The 26,768-nt window shown below is 48.4% G+C and overlaps 1 protein-coding gene and 1 long non-coding RNA gene across 4 annotated transcripts in view; one reads left to right on the top strand and one right to left on the bottom strand.

The window, feature by feature from the left end:
* Positions 1-12,454: 12,454 nt before the first annotated feature.
* On the top strand, positions 12,455-15,922 carry LOC141371159 (uncharacterized). Its single transcript, XR_012375892.1, has 3 exons — positions 12,455-12,577; positions 13,738-13,927; positions 15,789-15,922. It is a non-coding gene; the product is annotated as an uncharacterized lncRNA (long non-coding RNA).
* A 336-nt stretch (positions 15,923-16,258) lies between these two features.
* The window catches only part of ETV7 (ETS variant transcription factor 7), a 21,302-nt gene continuing 10,792 nt past the window's right edge, over positions 16,259-26,768 (bottom strand). For 2 of the 3 annotated variants that reach the window (XM_025862449.2, XM_025862451.2), the window contains 6 exons: positions 23,797-23,961; positions 23,293-23,418; positions 20,971-21,186; positions 19,577-19,719; positions 17,003-17,103; positions 16,259-16,899 (listed from right to left, as the gene is read on the bottom strand). In XM_025862449.2, coding sequence (XP_025718234.1) covers positions 16,782-16,899; positions 17,003-17,103; positions 19,577-19,719; positions 20,971-21,186; positions 23,293-23,418; positions 23,797-23,961 — 869 coding nt within the window. In that variant the 3' untranslated portion in view covers positions 16,259-16,781. The remainder of the gene's footprint in view (positions 16,900-17,002; positions 17,104-19,576; positions 19,720-20,970; positions 21,187-23,292; positions 23,419-23,796; positions 23,962-26,768) is intronic. The other variant, XM_025862450.2, reaches the window with a different exon arrangement.

Here is a 26,768-nt window from a genome sequence, read left to right as displayed (position 1 = left end):
CCCACAAGGTGATACTTGAGGGCCAAGCCTTTCTGACCACTCTGGAATTCCCTGGGGAATGTGATCAGCTATTAGGATCTTGGGTACTAGGCCCAAGTTGGAAGGAGGCGTCTTTCGGGGAAGAGGTGGGCCTTTGCACTAGCCGGTGACTGTCCCTCCATTGATAAGTAAGATCTCTCTGCTCCCACCAGGGAACAGGAAAATAAGCAGTCCAGGACAGACTTTGAAGGTCTTATCTTATCCAAACAAGAGCCTACCGACAGGCTGGCAAGCCTGTGGGCAACTTGGCTGGAAACAGAGCAGCTTCCTTCGAGAATACATGTCTGTGTGTGACTTAAAACACCAGAGGCCACATAACACCCCCACACTTGGACATAGCCATTGTTTTGAATAAGCCTTTCTGGGATCGTTTTTTTTTTTTAATATGGAAAATAGCATAACATTACATATTGTTATTCTTATATTCACAGATGGGACCATTCAGTATATACTGTTCCATGACTCGCCTTTCTTATTTATGTTCCTCTGGTGGTGGGATTCCACAATAAACAGTACCTTAAGGGAGGTTGGGGCCAAAGAGCAGGGGAGACTCCCTTCTTCCTTCCAAGCCCCAAAGGGTTTCTTTTTTTTTTAAACGAGTGAGTGCAAGGGTTCAAAACTCCAAGAGACAGTCAATATGAATATTGAAGGAGGGGAGTTCAGCAATGTCCCTGTATTCCCCATGCATTTTAGAATATTTAGAAGACTATTGCATTTTACCCATACTGGCTTCTCAGCCTTCAGCTGATGACCTTTCTCCTTGAAACTTTCAAAAGCTGGAGTGGAATTTACCTGCCCCCCTCCCACCCCAACCTACACAGGCAGAGATGTGGAGATGGACCGAAATCAGCGGTCTGTCTGTCAGCAGCTAGGTCACTGTTTCCCTCTCCAAGGTAACAAGCCTCCCTCTTTTAAACCCAAGGTGTTTGACAATTAAGACATCCAAGTTCAACCTTTCCTTCCTCACTGGGGAACCCTGAGAGGTAAGTAAAATCCTCGGGACTTCTTAGAGGAAGTCGTGCTTTCAGTCTGACTCCTTGATAGAATTTATATCAAGTATCCTGCAGAACAAAATAGTATTCCATTGGATTTATTGATCCAAACCCTATGGCTAGTCATTTGGGCTTGTGTTTGTGTGTGTTTGTTCTTTGGGGTTTTAAGATTTGATTTATTTCTTTATCAGAGAGAGAGAGAGAACAAGCAGAGGGAGCGGCAGGGGCAGAAGGAGAAGCAAGCTTCCCGCTGAGCAGGGAGCTCCATGCGGAACTCAATCCCGGGACCCGGGGATCATGATATGAGCCAAAGGCAGACCCTTAACCGACTGAGCCACCCAGAGGTCCCAATATTCAGTTTTTTGGTAGGACCTGCCGAATTTCCTTCCCAAACTTTGCACCTTTTTACCTCGCCAGTTGCGGTTGCTGAGAGAGGCTGTTCCCTGCACCGACACTCAGAGCGGATGCAGGTCCAGGTAGCTTCAGCCACAAACATCTTTGCCATAGACAGCTCTACCGCAAGAGTCTTTCACTGTATAACTATTGACTGAAGGCATTTGCGCCATAAAAGATAAAATAATGCAAAATAAAAAGGGACATTTTTTAAAAATAATGAAATGTGAAAAATTAATAGAATTGCCATAAGGCAATTTGTCGTAAAAACCGAAATCACGAAAAACGAAAGAGGAACATTCATTAAAAAGCACGTAAGGAAACATGAAAAATGAACAATGGAATTAAAAATATTGGGAAATACAAAACATTTGAATTTGTTCAAGATGTCGAGTGTGGATTAATGGCAACACTGCACAAATAATTGATTTTATTTTGTGGATTGTACCTAAGCACATGTGTTCAAGATCTTTCGTTCATGGTAATGCGGTAGTTCCCCCTTGTCCAGGTGGGACAAGACCCCCAGTGGCTGCCTGAAACCATACCGACCTCTAGATATGCTGGGGTTTTTTTATTTTTTTTAAAGATTTTTTATTTATTTGTGAGAGAGAGAGTGAGGGACAGGGAGCATGGGGGGGAGGAGGGTCAGGGGGAGAGGCAGGCTGCCCGCTGAGCAGGGAGCCCGATGCGGGACTCGATCCGGGGACTCCAGGATCATGACCTGAGTCGAGGGCAGTTGCTTAACCAACTGAGCCACCCAGGCGCCCCCCTATATATGCTGTTTTTTCCTGTATGTGCATGCCTATGATGAAGTCTAATTTATAAATTAGGCACAGTAAGAGATTAACAACAAAGGTTAATAATAAAACATAACAATATATTGTAATAAAAGTTATGTAAATGCAGTCTCTCTATCCCTTTCTTTCAAAATATCTTACCGTGCTGCGCTCACCTTTCCTCTTGTGATGACGTGATGACGTAGGAGGAGAATCATCCGCCTTTGCCAGTGTTGACCGACTAGGGTAAATGAAACCAGCCAGGGGGAACCGAAACTCCAGAAGGCGAAATTCCAGGTAAGGGGGGACTACAGTATGCATTTTTTATTATTATTTGCCTGTTGATTCATCTCCTCATTCTGCATCACACTTTTTTTTTTTTTTACATTAAAATTGCTTTTCAGGGTCACCTGGGTGGCTCAGTCAGTGAAGCATCTGACTCTTGGTTTCGGCTCAGGTGGTGATCTCAAGGTCGGGGTCCTACCCTCAGTGCAGAGTCTGCTTGTCCCTCTCCCTTCCCCTCTGCTCCTCTCCCCGCTCACTCTCTGTCTCTCAAATAAATAAATAAAATTAAAATAAATTCAAACCTAACAGAATAAAATTTCTTTTCATTAAGGGAGATATCCGTTTCCAAATAGTAGGATGCATATTTGTCAGTGAGCTTCAGGTTGCATTGTGAAAGCCTTCCACACCGTTGTTCGCTCTTGGCATATTGTCACCTGTCTGCTGACAGACATTTCCAAGTTCTATGGGAAATGTGGAAGAAATGCCAATGCTGTAAAGCATTTATAACTGAGCTTTGTTATCTCTGTAACTGATAGATAACATTTTCTGGCATAGTATAGTATGCGGTCTGCTCGACAGGTGATGTCACACTGCCAGTAAGCTTTGTCACCAAACTCTCTATCAAATAGATATACATAGGGGTGCCTGGGTGACTCAGTCATTAAGCGTCTGCCTTCAGCTCAGGTCGTGATCCCAGAGTCCTGGGATCGAGCCCCGCATCAGGCTCCCCGCTCCTCGAGAAGCCTGCTTCTCCCTCTCCCACCCCCCCTCACTGTGTCTCAACCTGTCAAATAAATAAATAAAATCTTTAAAAAAAATAGATATACATAGTTGTCATCACCCACTATTTTAAGATCACCACCTCTATTCAACACTGTCTAGACCATTATGAGGGCTAGCGAAGATTTATATAACATAAAAATGGGAACTTTGTCAATGGAGAAATGAAACCAAACATCAACCAGTTATTTTATCTTGTATGGCAAAATTGCCTTATGGCCCATTAGTTACGTGACAAAAAAGGTTTGCAGCAACGATGTCTACGGCAAAGTCACTCACAGCGAAAGTACCGGACCCAAGTAGATACTCGAGCCTGTTCCCTGTTATTGATCTGATGAGCCACTCTTGTTTTTGATTTGCTTTTAATTATTCGTGAAGTGAATCATCTCAAATGCTTCTTCCCTCTGAATGTGTTCTTAAGCAGTTGGTTCTTTATTGAAAAAAACTGACTTTATTAAGTTATATTGTTTCCTCCGGGAAGTGTTCATTATTCTCAAGAGAATATGTGGAAGCTCTTACTTCCTGTAACGCACAGGAGTTTCGCACTTCCTGTAGAAAAAGTGGATTTCATTTCAGCAGCGGCCAAACCCAGAGCACTTGAAGTCAGATGCAAGGACTCATCGCAGGAAACTGCTTCTCCTGGTTTCAAGGGCTTCAGAGGTAAATGCATAGACTCCACACACAGGAAAAAGTCATTTCACACTGCAAAGATAAATTTTACACAGCCGGAGAGAGAAAGAGAGAGACAGAGACAGAGAGAGAAGGGGGGTGGGTATCATCAGTTGTTTAACTCAGGTAAGTTTAGAGCCAAAAGAAATGTCAAAATCTTGATATACGGAGGCTGGTCTGGATGGATTGACCCCATTCATGTCCCTCCCAGCCTCCTGCCAGAGTCCCATCCTTTACCTCACAGGCTAAAAAACTGAAAAGTACAATTCTCACCCTCCTTTGCCCCTAGATTTTTGGACATGAATGAGGATCTGACCATTAGAGGCTGGGACCCAAGATTTGGAAGGAGCAGGTGAGATGGGGTGTCTTCCTGTGGGGACAAGCAAGGTCAAGAGAAACTGTATTTTTCAACAGCATTCCAGCATTGCGGACACCCCTTCGTGGAACAAGGGTGGCCCTTGATGTCCAGATCATAGGTCTCATGGCGGTGTTCCAGATCATTCCTGGGGGCCACAACTCAGAACCCACTCCTCCAACCCTTCCCCCCAACTTGGTAAGCCCCTGATTCGGTTCCTGCTACAATCAGCTGGTGTAGTTTCTCTTTCCCCCAGCTGAACCCTGACTGATACAGCTCACAGATACTAATCTTGATGGAGCCAGGCAAGATCCAAGAAGGAAAAGCATGGACAAGGCAATGCTGTCATAAGTCAAGCTTATTATGAGTTTCCTAATAGCATTTTAGTAAAACAAAAAAAAAACAACAACAACAAAACCTTATCCCTGTAGAACATTTGAAAAGTACAAAAAAGGCCAAAGAACAAAATAAAAATCATCTGTTATTGCACAAGAATCAAATATTGATGAGAAGAAAACATTCAGCCCCGCTGAAGATGTAGTCCTAACAGGCCAGCTATTGCTGTTCATTTGTTTGCAGAATCAAGGGAGCCTGGGCTGATTTTGGTGTTCATGCCTAGTATCTATAGTGAGGCTGCATTGAGACAACCGGGTATCCACAAGCAACTCCTTGCCCCTTCACAAGAGGAAGGGTTTGGAAAGTTGCAGCACTAGAATGTGACAAAATACTCGATTGGCTTCCTAGCACTAACCCACTTGGCGATAGTACTGGGAGGCAGAGTATCTGTACTCTTCCCTCTCCGATCACCCTCCTGCCCCCCGTTCCTGGAGAGGGTCTTCCGTGTCCCTCTAGTCCTAGCTACAACCTAAAAGCTATTTGTCTACTTCTTTCAGCCGGGCCTCTTCTTTCCACCTTTCATCCGAGGCCAAAGTTTCCTTCCAGGGATCTCTTCCCCTTAATAGGTGGAAGGGGTGTTTAAGGCCACAGCCATGGGGATTCAAAGCCTGGGTTTTAAACCTTCTGCCGTGTCCCACTCTTAGGGACCTAGGAAAGTACTTCTGACCTGCTGTTGTCTTTGGGGAAGCTGCCACTCCACACAGAGGTGTATTTGCTCATAAGCATTTTTTTCTTTAATCACACCATTATTGAGATCTAATTCACATGCCATAGTTTGTAATATATCCAGAGTTGTGCATCAATCACCACTACCCGATTCCAGAACATTTTCAACACTGAAAAGAAATCCCATTCCCATTAGCAGTCATTCCCACTTCCTCATCCCTCCAGGCCCTGGAAACCACTCATCTACTGTTTGTCTCTATTGATTTGCCTCGCCAGACATTGCATGTAAGTGGGATGATACAATCCGACCTTTATTCCTTCTTATGGCCAAATAATATTCCATTGTATAGATAATATCACATATTGTTTATCCGTTCATCAGTTGATGGACACTTGGGTTGGTTTAGCTTTCTGGCTATTATGAATCATGCTGCAATGAACATTTGTGTATGAATTTTTATGTGGACCTATATTTTCAATTCTCTTGTGTATGTACTTAGGAATGGAATTGCTGGATCATATAGTAAATCTATGTTATCTTTTTGAGAAATGGTGAAACTGGTCTCCATAGCAGCCTTACCATTTCACATTCCCACCAGCAATGTATGAGGGTTCCAGTTTCTCCACACGCTTGTTACCGTCCATCTTGTCTATTATGACCATCCTAGTAGGCGTGAGATAGTATCTCATTGTGGTTTGGTCTGTGTTTCCCTAATGATGGATGATGTTGAACATCTTCTCACGTGCTTATTGGCCATTCATATATCTTTTTTGGTGATTGTTCATTGTCTTTTTGCCCATTTTTGGTTGGGTTATTTGTCTTTTTACTATTGGTTTGTAGAGTTCTTCATATTTCCTGGGTATAAATCCCTTGTCAGATATATAATTTGGAAATATTTTCTCCCATTTTCTGTGCTGTCTTCTTATTTTGATAAAGTCCATTTTATCTATTTCTTTTTCTTTTCTTGCTGTGCTTTTGGGTCTCATTTAAGAAACTGTTACCTAGGGATGCGTGGGTGGCTCAGTCAGTTAAGAATCTATCTTCTGCTCAGGTCATGATCCCCAAGGTCCTGGGATCGAATCCCACATCGCGCTCCTTGCTCAGCAGGGAGCCTGCTTCTCCCTCTGCCTGCAGCTCCCTCTGCTTGTGCGCTCTCGCTCTCTCTCTCTCTGACAATAGATAAGTAAAATCTTAAAACAAAAAAAGAAACTGTTACCTAATCCAAGTCATGAAGATTTACGCCTATGTTTTCTTCCAAAGGTTTTATATGTATGTCTTTGATTCATTTTGAGTTAATTTTTGTATTGAGTTGAATTTGGTGTTAAATTTTGTACATTGGTGTGAGATGAGGTTACAGCCTCATTTTTTTGCATGTGGATACCCAGTTGTCTCAATGCCATTTGTTGAGGAACCTACTCTTTCCCCACTAGATAGTCTTGGCGCCCTTATCAACAGTCATTTGTCATTGATGTGTGGATTTCTCTCAGGATTCTCAATCTCATTTCACCGATCTACATGTCTATCTTATGCCAGTACCACACTGTCTGGTTACTGTAACTTTGTAGTAAGTTTTGAAATTGGGAAGCATGGGTCCCCCAACTTTGTTTTTCTTTTCAAGATACTTTGGCTATCATTTTGGCTATTCAGGGTCACTTGCAGTTCTATATAAATATTAGTATCAGCTTATCCATTTCTGTAAAAAAAAAAGTTGGAATTTTCAGAGGGATTGCACTGGATCTGCAGGTCAATTAGAGGAGTACTGCCATCTTAACAACGGTAAGTCTTCTGATCCATGAACATGGAATGTCTGCCCGTGTGTTTAGAGCCTCTTTAATTTCTTTCAGCAATGATTTGTAGTTTTGTGAATATATTCCTAAGCATTTTATTCTTTCTGATGCTACTGTAAATAGAATTGTTTTTAAATTTCATTTTCAGACTGTTCATTATTAATGTATAGAAATAGAGCTGACTTTTATAGATTGGTCTTATATCATATAGATTTATAGATTGGTCTTGTATCCTACAACCTTGTTCAACTCACTTATTCATTCTAATAGATTTTTTTCCCTGGGCCTTTTCAGTATACAATATCATATCATCTATGAACAGACACAGTTTTACTTCTCCCTTTCCAGTGTGAATGTCTTTTATTTCTTTTTCTTGCCTAATTTCCCTGGATAGAATCTCCTGAAATTAGGGGGAAAGCATCTAATCTTTTACCATTAAGTGTGATATAGCAGCAAGGTTTTCAGAAATGACCTTTATCAGGTTGGAGAGATTCAATTCTATTCCAAGATATGAGTATGTTTATGCTGAAAGAGTGTTGGATTTTGCCAGATGATTCTTCTGTGTCTGTTGAGATGATGATATGGGCTTTTTCTTCCATTTTTATTAATAGAGTATATTACATTGATGCTCATGGACTCTCAATGTACGAGTCTGAGAGAAAGTAGAGCTGTGTTCAAACAGTGGGCCTCTCTAATCCCTGGTAGGAGGAAACTGTACACAATGGAATCAGTGACTTTTACTAAGAATATTTGATGCTACCCAGTTAAACCTCCTGAGCTCCAAAGCAGCAATTTCCTCTGATTCAACCCAGACAAAGGACACCCCCTCTCTGCTTGAAAACCTCTGGTGATAGGGAACTACCTTCTAGGAGAGAGAGAAGTGGCAGGCCTGGGAGCAAACTTGAAGAGTGCCAAACATGTTTTGGCAAGGACTGTACCTCCTCAAAATAGAGTCAGAGCATTCTTAATTGTATAAGACAGAAACCCCAAGTCAAACCAACTTAAGTGAAAGGAGATTTGTTAGGAAGCTATCGGGGTTGTCAAAGAACTGAAGGAAGATCTTCAGGGATCAGGACAGCTCAGAGCTCCCAAGGACTGTAAATGGACAGCAGGCCCAGTCAGGACTTCCCCTCACCTTCCTGCTTCTCTGTCATACCATCATGGCGGAGGGCGTGATCACCATCAGCTTGGGGGTAACCTCCCTGCCAGCTCCAATCAGAAAAATGCCAGGGAAGGACTCTGATTGGCCTGTCCTGGGTCACATGCCTTCTCTGGAACAATCACTGTCGTCAGGGGAATGAGCTTCTCTCAATGGCCCTGCTTGGGTTGCAGGCCTTTCCCCATTGTCAGGGGCAGGAGACTGTGATGGAGCAGAAGAGAAGCTGTTCCCAGAAGCAAAATCAGTTATTACCAGGAGGATGACAAGAAGGGTGCTAGGCTAACACCTGCATTATCTCATTGCCAATCTCTTTGGGGCATTGTCTTATGAAGAGTCATGCTTCAAGTAGAGATGTGTTATTGAGGGAAATTTGAGGGACTCCCTGACCTCCACTGAATCATCATCACAGGTTAAGTTATCAAAGTATTGAGCCATAACACAGAGAAGCCTTCAAGGGCTAGAACCCAAGGTGGGACATGTATTAGTTTTCTAAGATCTGCCATCACCAAGTACCACAGACTTACAGATGGCTGCCTTCTCACGGTGTCCTCACAGGATCTCTCCCCTGTGTGCACACATTCCTGGTGTCTCTCTGTGTGTCCTAATCTCCTCTTCTTGGAAAGACACCGGTCAGATTGGATTAGGGCCCACCTTAATAGCCTCATTTTACTTTAATTACCTCTTTAAAGGCTCTATCTCCAAATATAGTCACATTCTGAGGTACTGGGGCTTAGGGCTTCAAGAGGTGAATTTGATGGGGCTTGGGGAGAGGCACAGGTGACTCTACAAGAGGAAGTTAGGAGAAGATACGTGGCAGGTGATACATTATGAGATTACTTTTATTTGGGAGCCCAAAAGAGAAACCTGCATTTGAGTTCATAGGCAAGGAGCCAGGTAGCTCGGGACAAGGGAGATACCATTTGCAGCTGGAGGGCCTACCAAATGTCAGTCGAATAGATTTCCTGCTCAGCCCACTCATTCTACAGATGACGAACTGGGGTGCAGGAAAGAGGCATCACCCTCTATTAGCCCATGCAGAAAAGCCAAGAAGCATAGAGGTCGGAGTGGATGGGGCAGAGACAACTGTCCACCAAAGAGTCCCTCCCACCTGCACCAGACAATTGTGGAAAGTTAAATAACGAGACCATTTACAAGGATGCACACAAGGTATAGGGAAAACAGCAAATGTTGGTGCGGTTTCCTGGGGCTGCCAATGGGCAGTGGTTACCATCCCTCAGTCTGAAAGGACAAGTGGAAGGAACAGGAACAAAACTTGGAGGGAGTGACCATATGGAGAGGGCAGTGACAGAAATACGGCCTTTAGTAGAAAAACACAGCCAACCTATGGACCTGCTTGGGACTGGGGGAAAGTCCGCAGTCAAGGAAGGACCGGGAGAAACACAGACCTAGACCACACTCTCCATTTTTCCTTCCGGTGGCTTCCTTGACCCAACCCAACTACAAGCAGAGGACAAAGGAGCCGTTGGTGCCGTCCATACGGGTCAGCCTCCTGGCTGCAGAGCACGATAAGGAAGGCTGGAGAATGGGAATGAATAGGGTGGAAAGGCATTCGGAAGGAGCTAAGGAACACATCTATATGCCGCCTGCCTGAGTTTTGGCAATGGAATGTGGGCAGAAATGATGGATGTCTCCTCCCCTGCCCCCTCTAACCTATGAAGTGGATTTTGATCTGGGCATGTCCAGCTCACTACAAAGTCAAATGAATGAACTTGCATTATCAGAAAGGCAGTTCACCTGGCTGAAAATAAAGATGAGGCTGAGCTGCCAAGCTTTTGTTTCTGCTCTTTCTTCGGGGACCTTCTGCTACTGGCTCTAGTTCAGATCTTCTGCTTTGTCAAATGTCCTTTTCTCTTTTTGTGGCCGATCGAGATCCAATTTGGTGAATTATTGACACTCCAGCCAGGAAAGCATAACTTCATTGCAAATCACTTTAGAGTTTGTGTGAGGCTGGAGTTGGGATGGTCTGTTCCAAAGCTTGGAAAGGGCCCTGAATGAAAGCCAGGTTCCCGGACCCTCGGGCTCCCCTTGATATCTCTGATCTTAAGTTGTCCCGTCCCTGAAACAAGAGTCTGATCGTGATCCTCATAAGGGATGGTTGGGAGAAAAGTACTTTGTCAGCTGCTTCAGAATCTCTCTGGAGATTTGCTCACCAGGGGCAGCCACCCCCAGACATCTGCTCCCTGATAATCTGACAGGCACCCTTCATTCCAGATCACCCTTCATTCCTGAGCATGTCACTAGCCGGAGTCTGTGACTGAAGGGAAATCTCCTGGTAAGAATTGCTGGGATTTCAAGAGCCACATTTAGAACTCTGGGGCTTTCCAGCCAGAGAACTTTGAAAAACACACAGTGCTTTCTTGAGTTGAGATGTGTAGATGGTCCTGAGCTGGTGAGTTGAAGCCTGTTCAGGAGAATTTATGATCTCATTGACCTTAGTTTGTGGTTCCCCCATGGGGAAAAGAGGGGACTAGAGAGGAGTAGCTCTGGGTCAGTTTGGTCTTCTCCTCCCAGCCTTTCCGCCTGATTCATTCATATCTACTAGGATTGCGTCTGATTGCATGTAACAGAAACTAACAACTGTCTATCTCAATACTCAGAAACAGTGTCTGTCTCACTTTCACGGTGGGAACTATAGGCCAAAGAGAAGGGGCACAGACAGACTACAGGGGGAAATGGCTGTCAGTGAAGATGACTCGCTCCTGCTTTCACATGCTTGTCACATCTCTGACAGCTCAATTTAGAATCCTACCCCCCCACCCCGCCGTGTCACTTGACTCCATTGTATCTTCCCTCATGGCACTTACCACACCACCTGACATCAGATGCACTATTTCTTGTTTACTTAAATCTTCCCTAGTTTCTAGAACAGTGCCTACTTTATAGTAGGTGCTCAATAAATATCTGTTAAATAAACAAATGCATCATTTCATCGGCAATTTCTCAACAGCTTAATGTGGCAGGCAGGGTAAAGGATGCTGCTAGTCACTTTACAGATATGGAAACTGAGGCCCACAAGGCTGACTTCACTAAAGCCACGAGGGAACTCAGGTAGTCTCAGTTTTTCGGATTCCTAATCCAGGTCCGGGAATGGGGGTGGGGTGGGCAGGGAGACATGCCCCTGGCCTGTGTCCCAGACTGTGAAAGATCTTGTCTGAGCCGCTGTTCAGAAACTTGATAAACCACTCAGGGATAAGGTGATAAGAGATGGAGATAATAAATTATTCCTAACAAAAAGCCAGCGGCCTGAGCGTTGGGAAAGGAAGGGTGACGTTATCACGGAACAGGTGGCTTTTTTGGTACCCTCAATTTCACCCCTCCCCCCAACCCCCATTCGGCTACTTACCCTCTCCCCAGAAGTGGTGAGCTCCCCGTCCCCGGAGGTGTTTAAGCAGGGGCTGGATGTCTACTTACCGGGTAGTCCTGGGTTGGAGATTTGTATTCACATCCTAGTAAGAGAAGGCCGACTCGCCCCCACGCAGAACAGACACTGTCCACAGACAGTGGGCTCCAACAGCCGCACGAAAAGGAGGCTTTGCGCCACCTGGTGGACATGTCTTTAAACTGCAGGCCTTTCAAGGGGAGAAGCCCACAGCCCGACTGTCCCCAGAATCCTGGGCAGTGAAGACAGAATAGATGCCCCAACATTTTCACAAGGACCTGCATTAGTTTGTGAGAGCTCGGCGTGGCCTCTGCGCCCGGCCAGGCACCAGCAGGCTCCAGAGAGGCCACTGTTACAGGGAGGATTTATTAACGGGACTCAGGGCTTGCTAAGGCCTGTCCCTGGGATTGGAGGGGACGCAGCCCTCCTAAACTTCGTTCCAGATTCCTGGGACGACAAACTGAGAAGCCACCTGGCAGGAGGAGCCTCATTTCTTCATTCGGCTTGTCTTTGCATTTGGGACTGACCTTGAATTGTCTTTTCCTGGAAGTAAAAAAAAAAACAAACAAACTGAACTTCCCAGTTCAGTTCCGCATGAGCCTCCCTGAAACCACCCCCACACAAAAGCAACAATAAAAAAAAAAAAAACCTCTCTCCAAGTGTTTTGCCCCGTGGACATCATATCCTGAAAGAGTCTGTGTACCAAAGTGCATGTTTTCATTATGTTTATTACCCAATCTCATCGTTTATTATCATCAAAGGCCTTTACAACTGCCCGTAGAAGGTGTCGCCCGTCAGCAGGGCCACATGGCGTTCATACAACGGAGCAAAAGCGTAGACTTTTTGGAAGCTCAGTGGGCCAGGGCAGCGCCGTCCGTGGTAAGTGCTGGATTACGCTCAGCCCCCTAAAGCACTGAAATGGGCTCTGGCTCCCAGCCCAGCCTTCCTTCTGTTGTGGGTGGTGAAGCCCCCCGGGCTCAGTTGCCCCCGAGGGAAATGTGCCCCCGGCCCCACCAAGCCCTGGCCCAGGCGTTCCTCTCACCGCTCCTCCTTTCGCTTTCACTTCAGTTCTGAGAAGGCACGGTTTTTGTTTGTTTGTTTTTTTAACATTTTATTTATTTATTTGACAGCAAGAGAGGGAACCCAAGCAGGGGGAGTGGGAGAGGGAGAAGCAGGCTTCCCGCTGAGCAGGGAGCCCGATGTGGGGCCCGATCCCAGGACCCTGGGACCATGACCTGAGCCGAAGGCAGACGCTTGACGACTGAGCCACCCAGGCGCCCCGGAAAGGGCACGGTTTTAATGAACAGTTTATCCCAGGCCTAGTCCTGGGCGTTAGAGGCCAGCCAGGCCCCTGGGAAGTGGAGCAGGAAACCCCTGCAGGGGGCGCGGTGTGGTGGTCTGCTGAGTGAACCCTTGAGGGCTCCCTGTGGACTGGCTCTAAATAATGTGTTTCCCTCCCCCTTCAGCTGCCCCATGAAGTGGGGTATGTGTGGTTGGTGCTGTTGGGAGTTTCCTCCTGTAGGTCATCATGGGTCAGACACAGGACGGCCCCCTCCCTGTTCCCAAAAGCTCTCTCCTCGCCCTCACGAGGGTGTCAGCCCCAGTCCTGCTCTATTTTCCCACCTTGGGAGCAAGGCTGACCCAAGCACATAACTCAGGGACCCCGTCGCCCTCCCCCAGGGATGGGCCTCTGCAGTCAGCCCCTGACCTACCCTCAACTCACCGTGATCCGGAAGCCCACAGCCCCGCCACCCCTCCAGGCCCTCCAAAAAAAAGGGGAAAACAGAGCAGAAGCCTCTATGATCCTTCCTAGGGGCACTCTCTCAGGAACCTCCCAAGCAGAATTCCCCAGCGCCACGCTGTCCCCCACGGTCTCCAGTGGGCATGCCTCTCATCGCACCCCTCCCTGAGGACTGCCCAAAGGCAGGGCTGCACCCTCCTTCGGATGCCACCCCTACCCTCCCCACATCAGCAATTCACTTACAAGGATTTGGGAATTTTAAAAAATCAAGTTCATGATTAAAATCTTTTTTACATAGGCACATTCTGATTTCAGAACCACATCCTTTAAACTCCCCACCCAAATCTTAGAGCCGTACCCAGTGGCAGCTTAGTTCAGAAGTCCCACCAAGTGGCCAAGCCAGCAGAGGAGGGGACAGGCCGTTCCCCAGACTCCTTCTGAGCCAGGAGCACCTTCGCATGTACCACCTGACGCTGGAGAGTCTGGAGGTATTAAGCCCTTGCTCTGTAACTGTATGTGTTTTCTGTGCATCTCTATAAAACTTCGGAGTAAACACTTGAGTAGAAAATGCGGATTGACATCATGGGGAGGGAACAGAGGAAGAAGCCAAGAACGGTGGTCACCACTAGGCTCCTCCACGAGAGAGACAATAGGTCACCAGCATCAGCCCAGGCTTCCCGTAAGAGCCCGAGAAGTGGCAGGGCCACCAGAATTGAAGGAAGTGTTAGATGTTGTCACCTCAAAGTTACACGGTGTTGTATGTCAATCACATCGGCGGTAAAGCCAGGGAGACGTGGAACTTTCCTGCAAGGGAAAAAGACTGTTGGCAAGAATCCACAACCCCGGCAGGGACAGAGAATCAGGGAGCCCGTGCTCCCGGGCAAATGCTGTAAGAGGCTCCACTGGGTGGAGACCGTGACTTGTGTCATTTATTTCATTAATGAACTTGTTAACACACTCAGTTTTTTATTTTTTTTATTTTTTTCTTTTTGTAAAAAAGAAAGAAAGAAAAGGGACACACTCAGTTTTTTAAATAAATTACTAATTTACTGTTGACTTCTGGCAAAAAAGAAAAATAAGAGACAGACATGGCTGGCTACTTTTGCATATCATGAGAATATATACATCCTGCTTTTTAAAAATGATCTGTGAGGAAGCCCATTTTGACATGTTTTCAGTGACCCACCACTTTTCAGGAATCCGTGTCAAAAATGGTTATAAACCCAGAGCTTCACCTGGTGCCATGTAGACAACAAGTGTTCCATTAACGCTGGTGGAGGGAAGGGCTGGATGAATCCTTTTATTCCTGGCACCCAGGTGTACATCCCAGACCCGAGCCTAACGTGCCTGGGGAGATGAGAAAGGGTGGACTTCCCCCAGGGCTGAGTGGGGAGGCCGGGCATCCGGGCTCTGGGGTGGTAGACTCTGCCCAAGCCCAGGCCCCAGTGGCCCCAGCGCTGGGTGAGATTCATCACCCCGGGTGAAGACATATTCCCTGGGATGCACAGCTATTGACAACCAGTAACGAATGCCAGGCCAATGCCAATGTCGTACCTGGAAGAAGTGACTTAGGAGGCAGCATGAGGAGTCCACCAGGCTGAGCTGGGCTGTTTGTCTTGAGCCAGTCCCTCCTCATCTCTGGCCTCAGTGGCCTTATCAATAAGAGAAGAGACTGGATGAGTGGATTTTGACAGTCTTTCCCATTCCAGTTGTGGAGTTCTGGGTTAGAGATGCTGAGAAAAGCTGGGAGCACGGGTCCATTCTGGATCAAAGTCAAGGAGATGGAACAGTTTCGAGGAAGAGGAAAGGGACCAAGGATTTTCGTACTGAGCCTTTATGCCAAGGTCACCTGCCCGGCCACTCTGGCGTGGAACTCTCCGGGGCCCAGGTGGGACTCAGTCAGGACAGAAGCACTGCTTAGGAGTGGTCACAGCTCTGAGTGCCCAAGTCCAGGAATCCTTATCAGCTTCTGCACAGTGACTCAGAGCCAGCTCAGGCTCCGCCAGTCGGGGATTTTCCTGACATGCCCCGGGGGTGAGCGGCAGAGGTTTCTTTCTGCCCAGAAAGAAGATGTGAATCCAAGAAGTTCTGTTTCCAATGAAGTGAAAACACCCCCTTCCCTTTCTCCCCCAAACCTTACTGGAAGGGTCACAGGGCAGAGGTTCTGACCCCCTCGCGAAGGCCCAGCCACTCCTGGGGCATCAGGGAGAAGAGAAACTGAACCAATAGCCCAGGCGCACTTTCACGCTTTCGGGCAGTTGGGTTTGCAGAGTGTTCTTGGCGAACACTGACTAAGTGCTTCCTACAGCGCAGGCACACGCTAAGCATGTCACCAATGTTGTCTTACAGAGATTTCTGGCAGTCCTGTGAGGTCAGGTCAGGAATAGCATCCGCATTTTACGGGTGAGAAGCCTGAGGCTTCCAAGAAGGGACAACAACCCGCCCAAGGTCACGTGGCAGGTGCGGGTCCCGGAGCACAGGAGGCCACGTGCAGGGGGCAGTGGCAATCCCCACTGAGTCATTGTCACAACATCAACAAAGGACTGAAAACAGGAAAGAAGTTTGGGCCAAGTGAGGTGAGCCATTCAGCAGAGATGCCGAGGGCAGAGAGGCAGGGCCATGGCCTTGGCTTGAGAAGTGCCCCATCCATGAAGAGTCACTAAAACCAACCAACCAGCCAAGGAACAGCACTGCGTTCTGGAGAGACATCCCAGCTCTGCAAGCTTTGCCCCTGTTTCCCCATCTTTAAACCTCGGGGGTTTGACGTGTTAATGGAATGAGATTAAAATATGTGTAGGACCCTTAGGACAAGTGAGCACTTAAATGTCAGCATTGTTATATTGTTACTACTAAGACCGACAAAGGGTACTCCTTTCTCATATGCCAGCATCAGCCCCCAGAGGGCTGGTTTTCAGGAGCATGTCCCTTTTAGGAAAGAGCTAAGGCTCGGTGAGGGGCCTCAGCTACCTTCTTCTGTAAGTTGAAGGAGCTGGGCTGGATGCTCTCTCAGCCCCCGGCTACCGCTCCCAAGCTGGGCAGGTAGCAAGGGGTAGGGCAGAGAGAGGGTTCACTTCCCATGCCCCACTGAGCCCCAGTGCTACCCTACCCAAGAACGATGCCCCCCCACAGTGTCCAGAATGTGAGGCCTCCCTGTTCTCAGCCTCCCAGGTGCCCAGGCAGCTTGGAGGTCTGAGACAATGGTTATGATCCCATGAGTGCAAAACCCGCTGGGGATTCCTGCTGCTCCGTGAGGAAGGTGGAGACCACCAGGCAGCTAGCTGCCTTCAAGGGAGACTCCGTTTCTGTCCCATCAGTCCTTGGTGCCCAGAATCCTCCTGCCCCTCACGGAGAGACTTCCAGCATCTCCTCCTTGAAATCCATCCTGTGCTGCTCCCGGCTCTCCGGCTGCTCCAGGCGGCTGTCCCCGTCCTGGCTCACCTTCCCAGGTATCTTCAGAAATCTGGAATTCAGGCCCCAGGTGCAAATCAGCCCCTGCCCCGGCTGCTTCCAGTCCACCCAACCCCTCTGCTTCCCCTTTTCACCTTGGCGCCTAAGCTACTCACCTGAACAGGAGTTTCTGCCCGGGTTCTTTCCTAATGATGTTCAGCTTATAGTAGTGACGCAAGGCACGAGACATCTTCTCATAGGTCATGTTCACCCGGTTCTAGAAGGCAAAGCAGTCCCATAGGACCCTCCTCTCCCTCCCTTAACCTCAGTCGGTTAAGCATCGACTCTTGATTTTAGCTCAGGTCATGATCTCAGGGCTGGGAGATCGAGCCCCATGTCAGGCTCTGCACTCAGTGGGGAGTCTGCTTGAGATTCTCTCTCTCCCCCTCTCCCTCTGCCCCTCCCCCTGCTCTCTCTCACTCTCTCTCTCAAGAAAAAAGTGTCTGTCTCTGTCTCCTTGCCTCCCATCCTCCACCTCTCCATTTCCTTTAAAAAAAAAAAAAAAAGGAGCAGGTTGAACTGGCTGGTTTCTTTTAAGCCCCTCAGCCCAGAGTTCTGTGAGCATTTATGAGCGCTCTCTTGAGTTTGGAAGGAGAAAGCCAGGGGAAGGTTGGAGGAGAAATAATGAGCACTACCTACCGGGCTGAGAACCACAGGGCAAGAGTAAATCACCTGTTGCTTTTATTTATTTATATATTTTTTAAAAGATCTTATTTATTTATTTGAGAGAGAGTGAGCACAAGTGGAAGGGAGGGGCAGAGGGACAAGCACACTCCACGCTGAGCAGGGAGCCTGACACGGGACTCGATCCCCTGAGCCGAAGGCAGACGCTTCACCGGCTGAGCCACCCAGGCGCCCTTCATGCATTGCTTTTTTTTTTTTTTTTTAAGATTTTATTTATTTAATTGACAGAGAGAGAGAGACAGCGAGAGAGGGAACACAAGCAGGAGGAGTGGGAGAGGGAGAAGCAGGCTTCCCGCTGAGCAGGGAGCCCGATGTGGGGCTCGATCCCAGGACCCTGGGATCATGACCTGAGCCGAAGGCAGTCGCTTAACCAACTGAGCCACCCAGGCGCCCCTTCATGCATTGCTTTTAAACAGCAAATGTCACAAGTAGTAACAAATACATATATATTTCGTTGGAAACACAGAGAGACAGCATGGGAAGGGGAACACAGTGGTAGGAGCAGCTCACCATGAGCTGAGTGACTTGAGCCAAGTCGTTTTATTTTTTCCTCTCTCTGAGGGGTGGGCAGTGCAGAGTAAGGGCAAAGAGGCTGGGCTTTAGTGTCACCTGAAGCCCCGGCTCCACCATTTGGCAGCTGCGGGACCTCGGATAAGTTTGTCTGCCTCTCTGCAGCTGTTTCCCCGGCACCCAAATGAGGATAAGAACGTCCCTCTCGCAAGTGTGTCGGGAGGACTAAATTAGTTATCCCATGGGAGCACTTCGCACAGTGCTTGGCATGTAGCACATGCTCATTAAATGGAATTGCTGCTCTCTGGGCCTCGGTTTCCCTCCCTGTACTATATGGGGATTAGACCAGGTAAACACACCCAGCCTCGAGGCCTCTGTATCCTTCCAACCGCCAGCACCACTGAGAGGCAACAAGGGTGGAGCACCGCGGGGCGTCTGGGTGGCGCAGTCGGGTTGAGCGCCCAACTCTTGGTTTCCGCCTGGGTCGTCGTGATCTCAGCATCATGAGATCAAGCCCCACGTGGGGCTCCTTGCTTAGCAGGGAGTGTGCTTCTCTTCTTCTCCCTCTGCCCACACCCCTGCCAGCAAATCAATCAATCAATCAATCAGTCTTTGAAATAGAGGGGAGCCCCTGAGCCACCCACTCTGTGTTCAAGTCCATGCTCTGCCATGTACTGGCTGCAGACTCTTGGATAAACCACTACGGGCTTCTGCTTCCCCTCTGCTGTCTACGTCACCAGGTGTCCTGAGGATCAGATGAGTTCATACAGGGAAAGCCCTCAGAGAGATGCCTGCTGATCAAATGCCATGCCGTGTTAGGAAATGCTATCTATTACAGATTACCATGATTGTTAATAGTTTGGTTTTCTTTAAGACTCCTTTTTTTTAAAGACTCCTTTTTTAGTTAAATGAATTTATTTATAGACAAGGACACTTGCTTTATATCACCACTGGAAATCAAGAGATTGACATCGTAGTTAAAACTTTTAATCCTAATTCTTACTAAAATAAATAATTAATAGAACTTGGAGTAAACCACCTAAAATCCTCTGGCAAACGTCCCTTTAGGTATGGGCATTCCTCACATTGGGACTGACACGAGATGCTCCCGCAGGGCCTGAGACCTGGGTTTATACCCCAGCTCCCCCCAGGAAACTGGCCTCCTCATCTGGCCTAACCGCCCCACAGCATATGTGGTGCAATTCAAGTAAAGATACTCTGAGAGTCTCAAGCACTAAGCAAAGGTGGGTTTGAGTGTGTAGAAGGCAAGACTCCTGAGTTTCAGGGACAATTCCCATCCTCAAGAAGTAACCAGAGAGCCCTCAGGATCTCCCAGAATAAAATGATCCCAACACTTCTGGAGCTGCTGGTGAACCCCCACCCCCACCCCCCGTCAGTTGAGGACCATCCCCTAGTGCTGGCGGGTCCACTCTGAACCCCTGCTCTGTCCTCTTCTGGAGGTGTGGAGGCCACCCTGCCTGCTGGCTTCGGTTTACCTTATGGTTTCCCCAGAGTCTGGCAAGCCCGTTTGGATCCACAACTCTGAAGATCTTGGCATTCTTGTCTTCCCACCTGATGTAGGGCTCGTACCTGGCGTCAGAGAGCAGCTGATACACGTAATCCCACAGCAACCGGCAGTCTGCAATTGAACACAAGGGGTGCAGACAGGGGGCTTTCCTGGGGTCGTGAGGATAGGCATTAGGAAGGTGCTCTGGGGCTCTCTAAGCTGGGGCCCAGGCATGCAGTGGGATGGTCAAGATGACAGATCAACAGGAACAGCCACATGTGGGGGCTCATGGTCTCATTTATTCACCCCAGCTCTGGGAAGTGGTTACCTTTATCCACACAGAGATGAAGAAATGGGCTCAGAGAGGTATGGACAGGTCCCAATCACTGCGCTCCTAAGTGACACGCAGACCAAGGAGTCTAGCCCAGCTCGGCGGACGTCAAAGCCAACGCCCTTCACATGGGGGCAGGTGGCAAGGGCAGGCGGTGGGGGTGCTGGAGGGTGGCCAATGGCCTGAACCTGCCTCCAGATCCCTCTCTGCCCTTTTCCTGGTTCTCCGTTGAATTGGGATTGTTAAATCCATCCTGTCGAGCCCCCTCGCGAGAGGCATGAGAAAATCAAATGTGCCATCAGGGAGCGCAAGTGGCAGAGGGGGCTTGGGAGCGAGAGCTTTGGGCCCCCTCTCTGGTCCACCCGGCAGGGTCATTTCAGGCAGGTTACCTAACCTCTTCTGAGCCACAGTTTCCTTATAGGCGGTGATATGAGGATTAAGATAATAGACCCAAGAACCCTCAGCATAGTGCCTGGTACAGAATGAGTGCTCAAAGAATAGTAAGCATTATTATTAAAAGGACCTGATACTTATGTTTCGGTGCTCCCCGGGCACCCGGACGGCCTGGGTCCACACCCCAGCTCTGTCCCTCACTGCTATGTGACTGATCCTGGGGGAGTCACTTAACCTCTCGTGCCTCATCCTCCTTCCCATAGAATGGGACTAATACTGACCTCTAACAGCTGATGTGGGATTAAACAAAGTTCTCAGAATCATGCCTGGCACATAGTAAGGACCCAACTATTTAGAAATAAATAAATAAAAATTTAAAGGAGAGGAATACGCCATTTCAATCTCACTGTCTGACTGTGACCGGCTTCACTGTCCCTGCCCTGGAGACAGGGCAGGCTTGGCGCCCCTGGGCAGCCCTGCCTGCTGTGGCCAGATTGTGGCTGGCACATGGGACAGTCACCCTATCCCCCCTAACAGCCCAGCACAGACTCCCTCATTCCCCAGCTCAAACCAACCCTCCTCCCTGCCACCGACCACCCTCTGGGACTTGGCCTCAGCACACCTCCCTCTGGGCCAGGGGCATACAGCCTCCTACTCACCAGCGATCCTGCCATCAATGGGGGCCTGCGGCATGGTGGGGAAGGAGCAGGCTCCCTCAGCCCTGCAGCCCAGCTCCACACAGTGAGATACGTTGAGGGACGCCTCCCTGCCAAGGGGCCCCTTGGCCAGGGGACTCAAGGAGCTGGCAAGCCCCAGGTGTGATGGTTGCTGCAGGAGATCCCTTCGGGGGGCCAACTGAGGGGGCCCAGTCCCCTCTGCAAGCAAATAAGCACCACTGATTCTTTGGACTCAGAGCCTCCCCCAGCCCAGACCACTCAATGGCATGCCTGGGAGCCCCTTGGGGCAGCACTCATAATGCTCTTCCTCCATCCAGTCCCCAGCTGGAAGGTCAGGGAGGCATAGAGGGCATGGGTGAGGGCCAGACAGACCAGGTGCTAACCCCAGCTCCCAGACAGTAACTCAATCTCTTAAACCCATTCCTTCATCTGTAGAATTGTTTGCAAAGCTAAGGGGTGACAGAACCAGGACCAGAATCCCGGTGTCTTGTATTTCAGTCCTATGCCCTCTCCATCCACCAAATAAATAATTATTGAGAACCTTCTGTGAGCCAGGCATTGTTCTAAAAATCTTGGGGACATATCACTGAACTAAAAAACAGCCCCTGCCCTCGTGGACCTGATATTGTAGTCGTGGAAGAAGTCCGGGGTTTGGAAAGGGAGAGAGATGATTAAAATAAAAAAGGAAATAGGGGTGCCTGGATGGCTCATTCGTTGAGCGTCTGCCTTTGGCTCAGGTCAGGATCCCAGGGTCCTGGGATCAAGCCTCACATCGGGCTCTCTGCTCAGAGGGAAGCCTGCTTCTCCCTCTCCCACTCCCCCTGCCTGTGCTCCTGCTCTTGCTATCTCTCTCTGTGTCAAATAAATAAATTTAAAAATCTTTAAAAAAAAATAAAAAAGGAAATAGAAACAGTACACAATATGAGGGGGGATGGAATAAAGCACTATAAGGCAGACAGGGAATCCTGGGAAAGACAGGGGTACGTGATGGTAAAAGAAGGTCTCACTGAAGTGTTAACATCTAACAGACATCTAAAGGAAGTAGAGGAGTGAGCTATGTGGGTATCTAGAGGAGGGAATGCCAGGCAGAGGGAACAGCAAGGGCAGAAACCCTGAGGCAGGAGTGTCTCTGGCTTGTTCAATGAACAGGGAGGCCAGTGTGGCTAGAGCAGCATGAGCAAGGGGGAAAGGGGTGGGAGAGTTCAGCAGGTGGCAGGAGGTCATTATAAGGACTGTGGCTTTGACTCTGAGTGCAGTGGGAGCCATAGGAAGATTTTGAGCAGAGAAGTGACATGATCTGACTTATGAAGCTCTCTGGCTACGCTATTGCAAATAGATCATAGGAAGTCAAGAGTGAAAACAAGGACACCAATGAGAAGATTCTCTAGAGGTAATGGGGGCTGGGCAATGGGCAGCAGTGGAGGTGTGTGAAGTGGATAGGTTCTGGATAGATTTTGAGGGTAGAGCCAACAGGGCTTGTTGACGGTTGGGATTTGAGCAGGAGAGAAAGAAAGCAATCAAAGGTGACATTTTGGCCAGACATCTGGCCAACATTTTGGCCAGAGCAACTGAGAGGATGAAGTTGCAGTTTGCTGAGATGAGGAAGCCTGGAAGAGGAGCAGGGTTATGGGCAGGAAGGTGGGGCAGGAATCAGGTGTTTGCTTTAGGAGCTTTTAGGGTTGAGATGCCCATTAGACATCCCAGGGGAGGTGTAGCGTAGGCAGTGTGGGGTGTGAAAGTCTAGAATTCACAGAGGTCTGGGCATATGTAGGGATCATCAGTACTAGATGGTATTTAGCACCCTAGGTCTGAGTGCAGATAGAGAAGAGGCCCCCTGGGCCATGGGGTACCCCAACATTGAGAAGTAAGGGAGAAAAGAAGCCAGGAAACAGAAGGAGTGACCATGGAGTGTTCTGGAAGCCAAGGGAAGAGTTTGAGGGGAGGGGGATGACCCACTAGGTTGTAGGCCATGAGAGGTGACAGTGAATAAGGACTGACAGTGGATGTGGACACCCCCACGTTCAGGCTTCTAGAGTCCCTGACAAGAACAGTTTCCACAGGGAGACCAGGAGGAGAGGAAATTCTTTGCTGGAGAGGAGAGCAGAGAAATGAGGAGACAGAAGGTGGAGGGCTGCCGAGAGAGTCACAAGGGCTGGGGTGAGGACTGAGGAGGCAGGGCAGAGGGGAGCTGGGAGTTCAGCCCACACAGCTGCCTCTTCCCTTCGGTTGCCTGGAGGAAGCCCTGCCCTCCCAAAGAGGCCAACTTGGGGGAGGGTCCCAGAGGTCTGAGAAGAGCCTCCTCACCTTCCAGGAGGCAGGGGCAGTGCTGAGTGGGCATCTTCTGCCTGAAGGCCCCTCCAGAAAAGGGTCCACACACTAAGGCTTGCCTCTGGGTCCTGATGTACTGAAGCAGCTCATACAGGACATCACCTAGGGGCGGAGGTAGGGAGCAGGTCGGTCACCTGCCTCTGGGGTGAGGGCTGGGGTCAGTCACAAGCTTCATGCTGATGAGATGAGAGGCAGCAGAGTGGAAATGGGTAGGGGAGACAAGAGCCACAGGGAAGGGGAGGGCCAAGTGACAGCAGGACAGAGCTCCGGGCTCTGCAAACAAGAGCCAGATTCCTTTGCTGCAGGCCTGCTCTTGCGAGGAACCACGAGGCAAACATTTATGGAAAAGGGGACGTCTGCCATGGTGAGAAGTGAGCATGCTCCTCCAACCAATGCATCCATCTCCCACCATCTCCCTCCCTGGGCCTACCTGGGTTTCCATCAGAACGTTTTAGAGGGAATCCAGTGAGTTCCCCTGACCTGAACCAGGTGCACGAAGCCGGAAGTCATCCTTGGTGAGAATACAGAGGGCTCGGCCATTCATCTCAAACCCATGCTCCCCAGTGCGCTGCAGAGAGTACTCCTGCTCAGCCCAGCGCAGCCAGTGCAACACGTCCTCCCTGCTCCAGAGTGCCGGCTGGATGCCTGCAACCACAGGGACAGGGACTGGGAGAGAGCACAGGGCAGGGGCAGGAGCTCTCCCCTTAACAATCACTCATCCACTTCAGGCCCTCTCTGGAATGTCACCTCCTCCGAGAAGCCCACCCAGAATGCTACATCTGAACAGATGCTCTCCTATCCTATCTCCCCGCTTGTCACCATGTCCTGTTCTTTTCCTTCCTGGCACCTCACTTTCCTTGTCATTGCACTTCATAGTTATATGTTTATGTTTATCATTATCTATGCATTATGTATGTGTTCACTTATTTTATTTTTGGTACCGCCTCACCCCAGTCTCTTTCCCAGTTCTTAATTCAACAGATATTTACTGAGGAACTATTATGTGCCTGGCACTGGGCTGGTTGTGCTAGGACACAGTGGTGTATGTATTCAGCACCGAGGACAGCGCCTGAACCAGAGGAGGTGCTCCAAAGACCTGTGTTGAGTGATGGTGTCCTGTGAAAAAGTCGTGTTATTGTTACTGTTTTCCCAGTGAGGAAGCTGAGGCTCCCAGAAGCTAAGTGACTAGCCCGGGGTCACACAGGTAGCACGAGGTACAGCCAGGCCCAGAATCCAGGTCTGTCTGGCTGCCACACTCTTCCACTCTGTTGTGCCAGCTCAGGTCTGGGTTTGCTCAGGGAACAGCCCAGGGGACAAAGAAGCCTCCTACACCCATTTCCAGCTTGTGTGTTCTTGTCTCTGGCAATACCCAGACAAGAAGTTGCTTTCTTTTATTCCTCTTCCTCACATGTCTACTCTGCCTGGGCCTATTACGCTCCTAATGCCAATTATTTACCTCCCTCATCTGGGTTGTGTTTAACAGGGCCACTTTATGACTTTTGTGGGCCCTGGTACTCTTGCCTTCCTAGGCCCCTTCCTCCCCTAAAATATATTTAAAATTTTATTTTATGACTGCATTGGTAGAAAGACAAGTATATTGTTATATATTAAAATGTTTTCTTCTGCCTAAAAGTTCATTTTTTTCTCTTGATTTTTAAAAGAAATCAGAACATTTTTGTGGTCCCCTAAAAGTATTGGGGCCCCCAGCACTGGCCCACCATGATGGCAGCCTGCTGCTTTGCTTTGTGTGGTGCTTCTCCTCCCAAGAGCGTTTCAGCCCTATCAGGATCCTGGCCACGTGACAGTGGGAGGAGCTCAGGGCTCATCAGGGCTGGTGTGACAGGTAGCAAAACTGAGGCAGGGGAGATACCTGTCCAAGGCCACACCTTGGGAGTGACAAAGACTAAACCACCCTGTGACTGCCTTGGTCCCAAATCAGCACAAGAGATAAAACTCGTTTTCATGTTTAAAAAAAAAAAAGAAAAAGTGCATCATCCACTTGTTCATCGATTCAACCAATACCTAATGAGCATGGGCCATATGCCAGGCACTGTGCCCCTGCTGGGGACACAGCACAGAGTTAGGCTGGCAGGAGGGAGGTAACCAATGACTATCTTATGACAATCCTGCTCTCTACACAGAGGGAAAGGGCCCTGAGCTACCAAGGTAGAAAGCAGGGCAACACATCCCAGCTTAGGAGGAAGGAGAGGATCCCCTTAACTTTATTTGGGGACCTAAGAATGAACAATAAAGAAGAAGAAATTTCTGAAACTGGCTGAAAAATTATTTAAGGGGGAAGAAAAGAAGAGAAGTAGCAACTGGCCTTTGTGGTACTACATACCACAAAGCCATGTGATTAAGATCTGACACCATTACTGAGACTGACAAGTATCAGGGGAAAAGATGGAGCCCGGAAGAGTGTGTGTGTGTGTGTGTGTGTGTGTGTGTGTGTGTGTGTGTAAATTTAATACATGTTAGAAGTGGGGTTTTAATTCAGTGGGAAAGGATTGTGAATTTAAGCTATGCTAAAACCACAACTGGCTCTCCACCTGGGAAAAAATATATCTGGACCTTTACCTGTCACCATTTACAAAGATCAGTTCCCAATGGGATTAAGACTTAATGAATAAAACAATAGAAACTTCAAAAGAAGTGGGGGGGGGTGCCTGGGTGGCTCAGTCAGTTAAGCATCTGCCTCCCGCTCAGGTCATGATCCCAGGATCCTGGGATCAAGCCCCGTGTCGGGCTCCCTGCTCAGCGGGGAGCCTGCTTCTCCCTCTCCCACTCCCCTTGCTTGTGTTCCTGCTCTCGCTGTGTCTCTCTGTGTCAAATAAATAAATAACATCTTTAGAAAAATGAAGTGGAAATAGGGGGGTGCCTGGCTGGCTCACTCGGAAGAACACGCAACTCTCGATCTCCGGGTTGTGAGTTTGAACCCCATGTTTGGGCATAGAGGTTATTTAAAAATAAAATATTTTTAAAAAGTGGAAATAGGAAACCCACATGCATTAAACAAGGGTGGGGGGAACCTCAAACCTCAATCATGACAGGAAACTCAGAGGCTGTTACATAAGTAGAAGATGCACTTGATTACATTGAGTTTTGTATGTGTGGTAAAAGATACCATAAACGAAACTAAAAGAGGGCAGAATAAAGGGAAATATTTGCAACGCAGATGAGAGATAAAGGGCTAATGTCTATCATAGGTGAAGAGCATCTCTAAGTTGATCTTTTTTTTCAAAAAAAATCTTACCAGTAATTCACAGTGGAGCAGGATTTCTCAGCCAAGGCACTACTGACACTTTGCACCTGATCATTCCTTGCTATGGGGGCTGTCCTGAATTTTGTGGAATATTCAGCAGCATCCCTGGCCCCTGCCCACTAGATGTCAGCAGCAAACACACACACACACACACACACACACACACACACACACACACACACACACACAC

The sequence above is a fragment of the Callorhinus ursinus genome, unplaced genomic scaffold, assembly GCF_003265705.2.
Source record: "Callorhinus ursinus isolate GAN/ISIS: 27379988/994484 unplaced genomic scaffold, GSC_fseal_2.0 scaffold59, whole genome shotgun sequence".
Classification (NCBI taxonomy): domain Eukaryota; kingdom Metazoa; phylum Chordata; class Mammalia; order Carnivora; family Otariidae; genus Callorhinus; species Callorhinus ursinus.
This window is presented reverse-complemented; position numbering and strand designations above follow the sequence as displayed.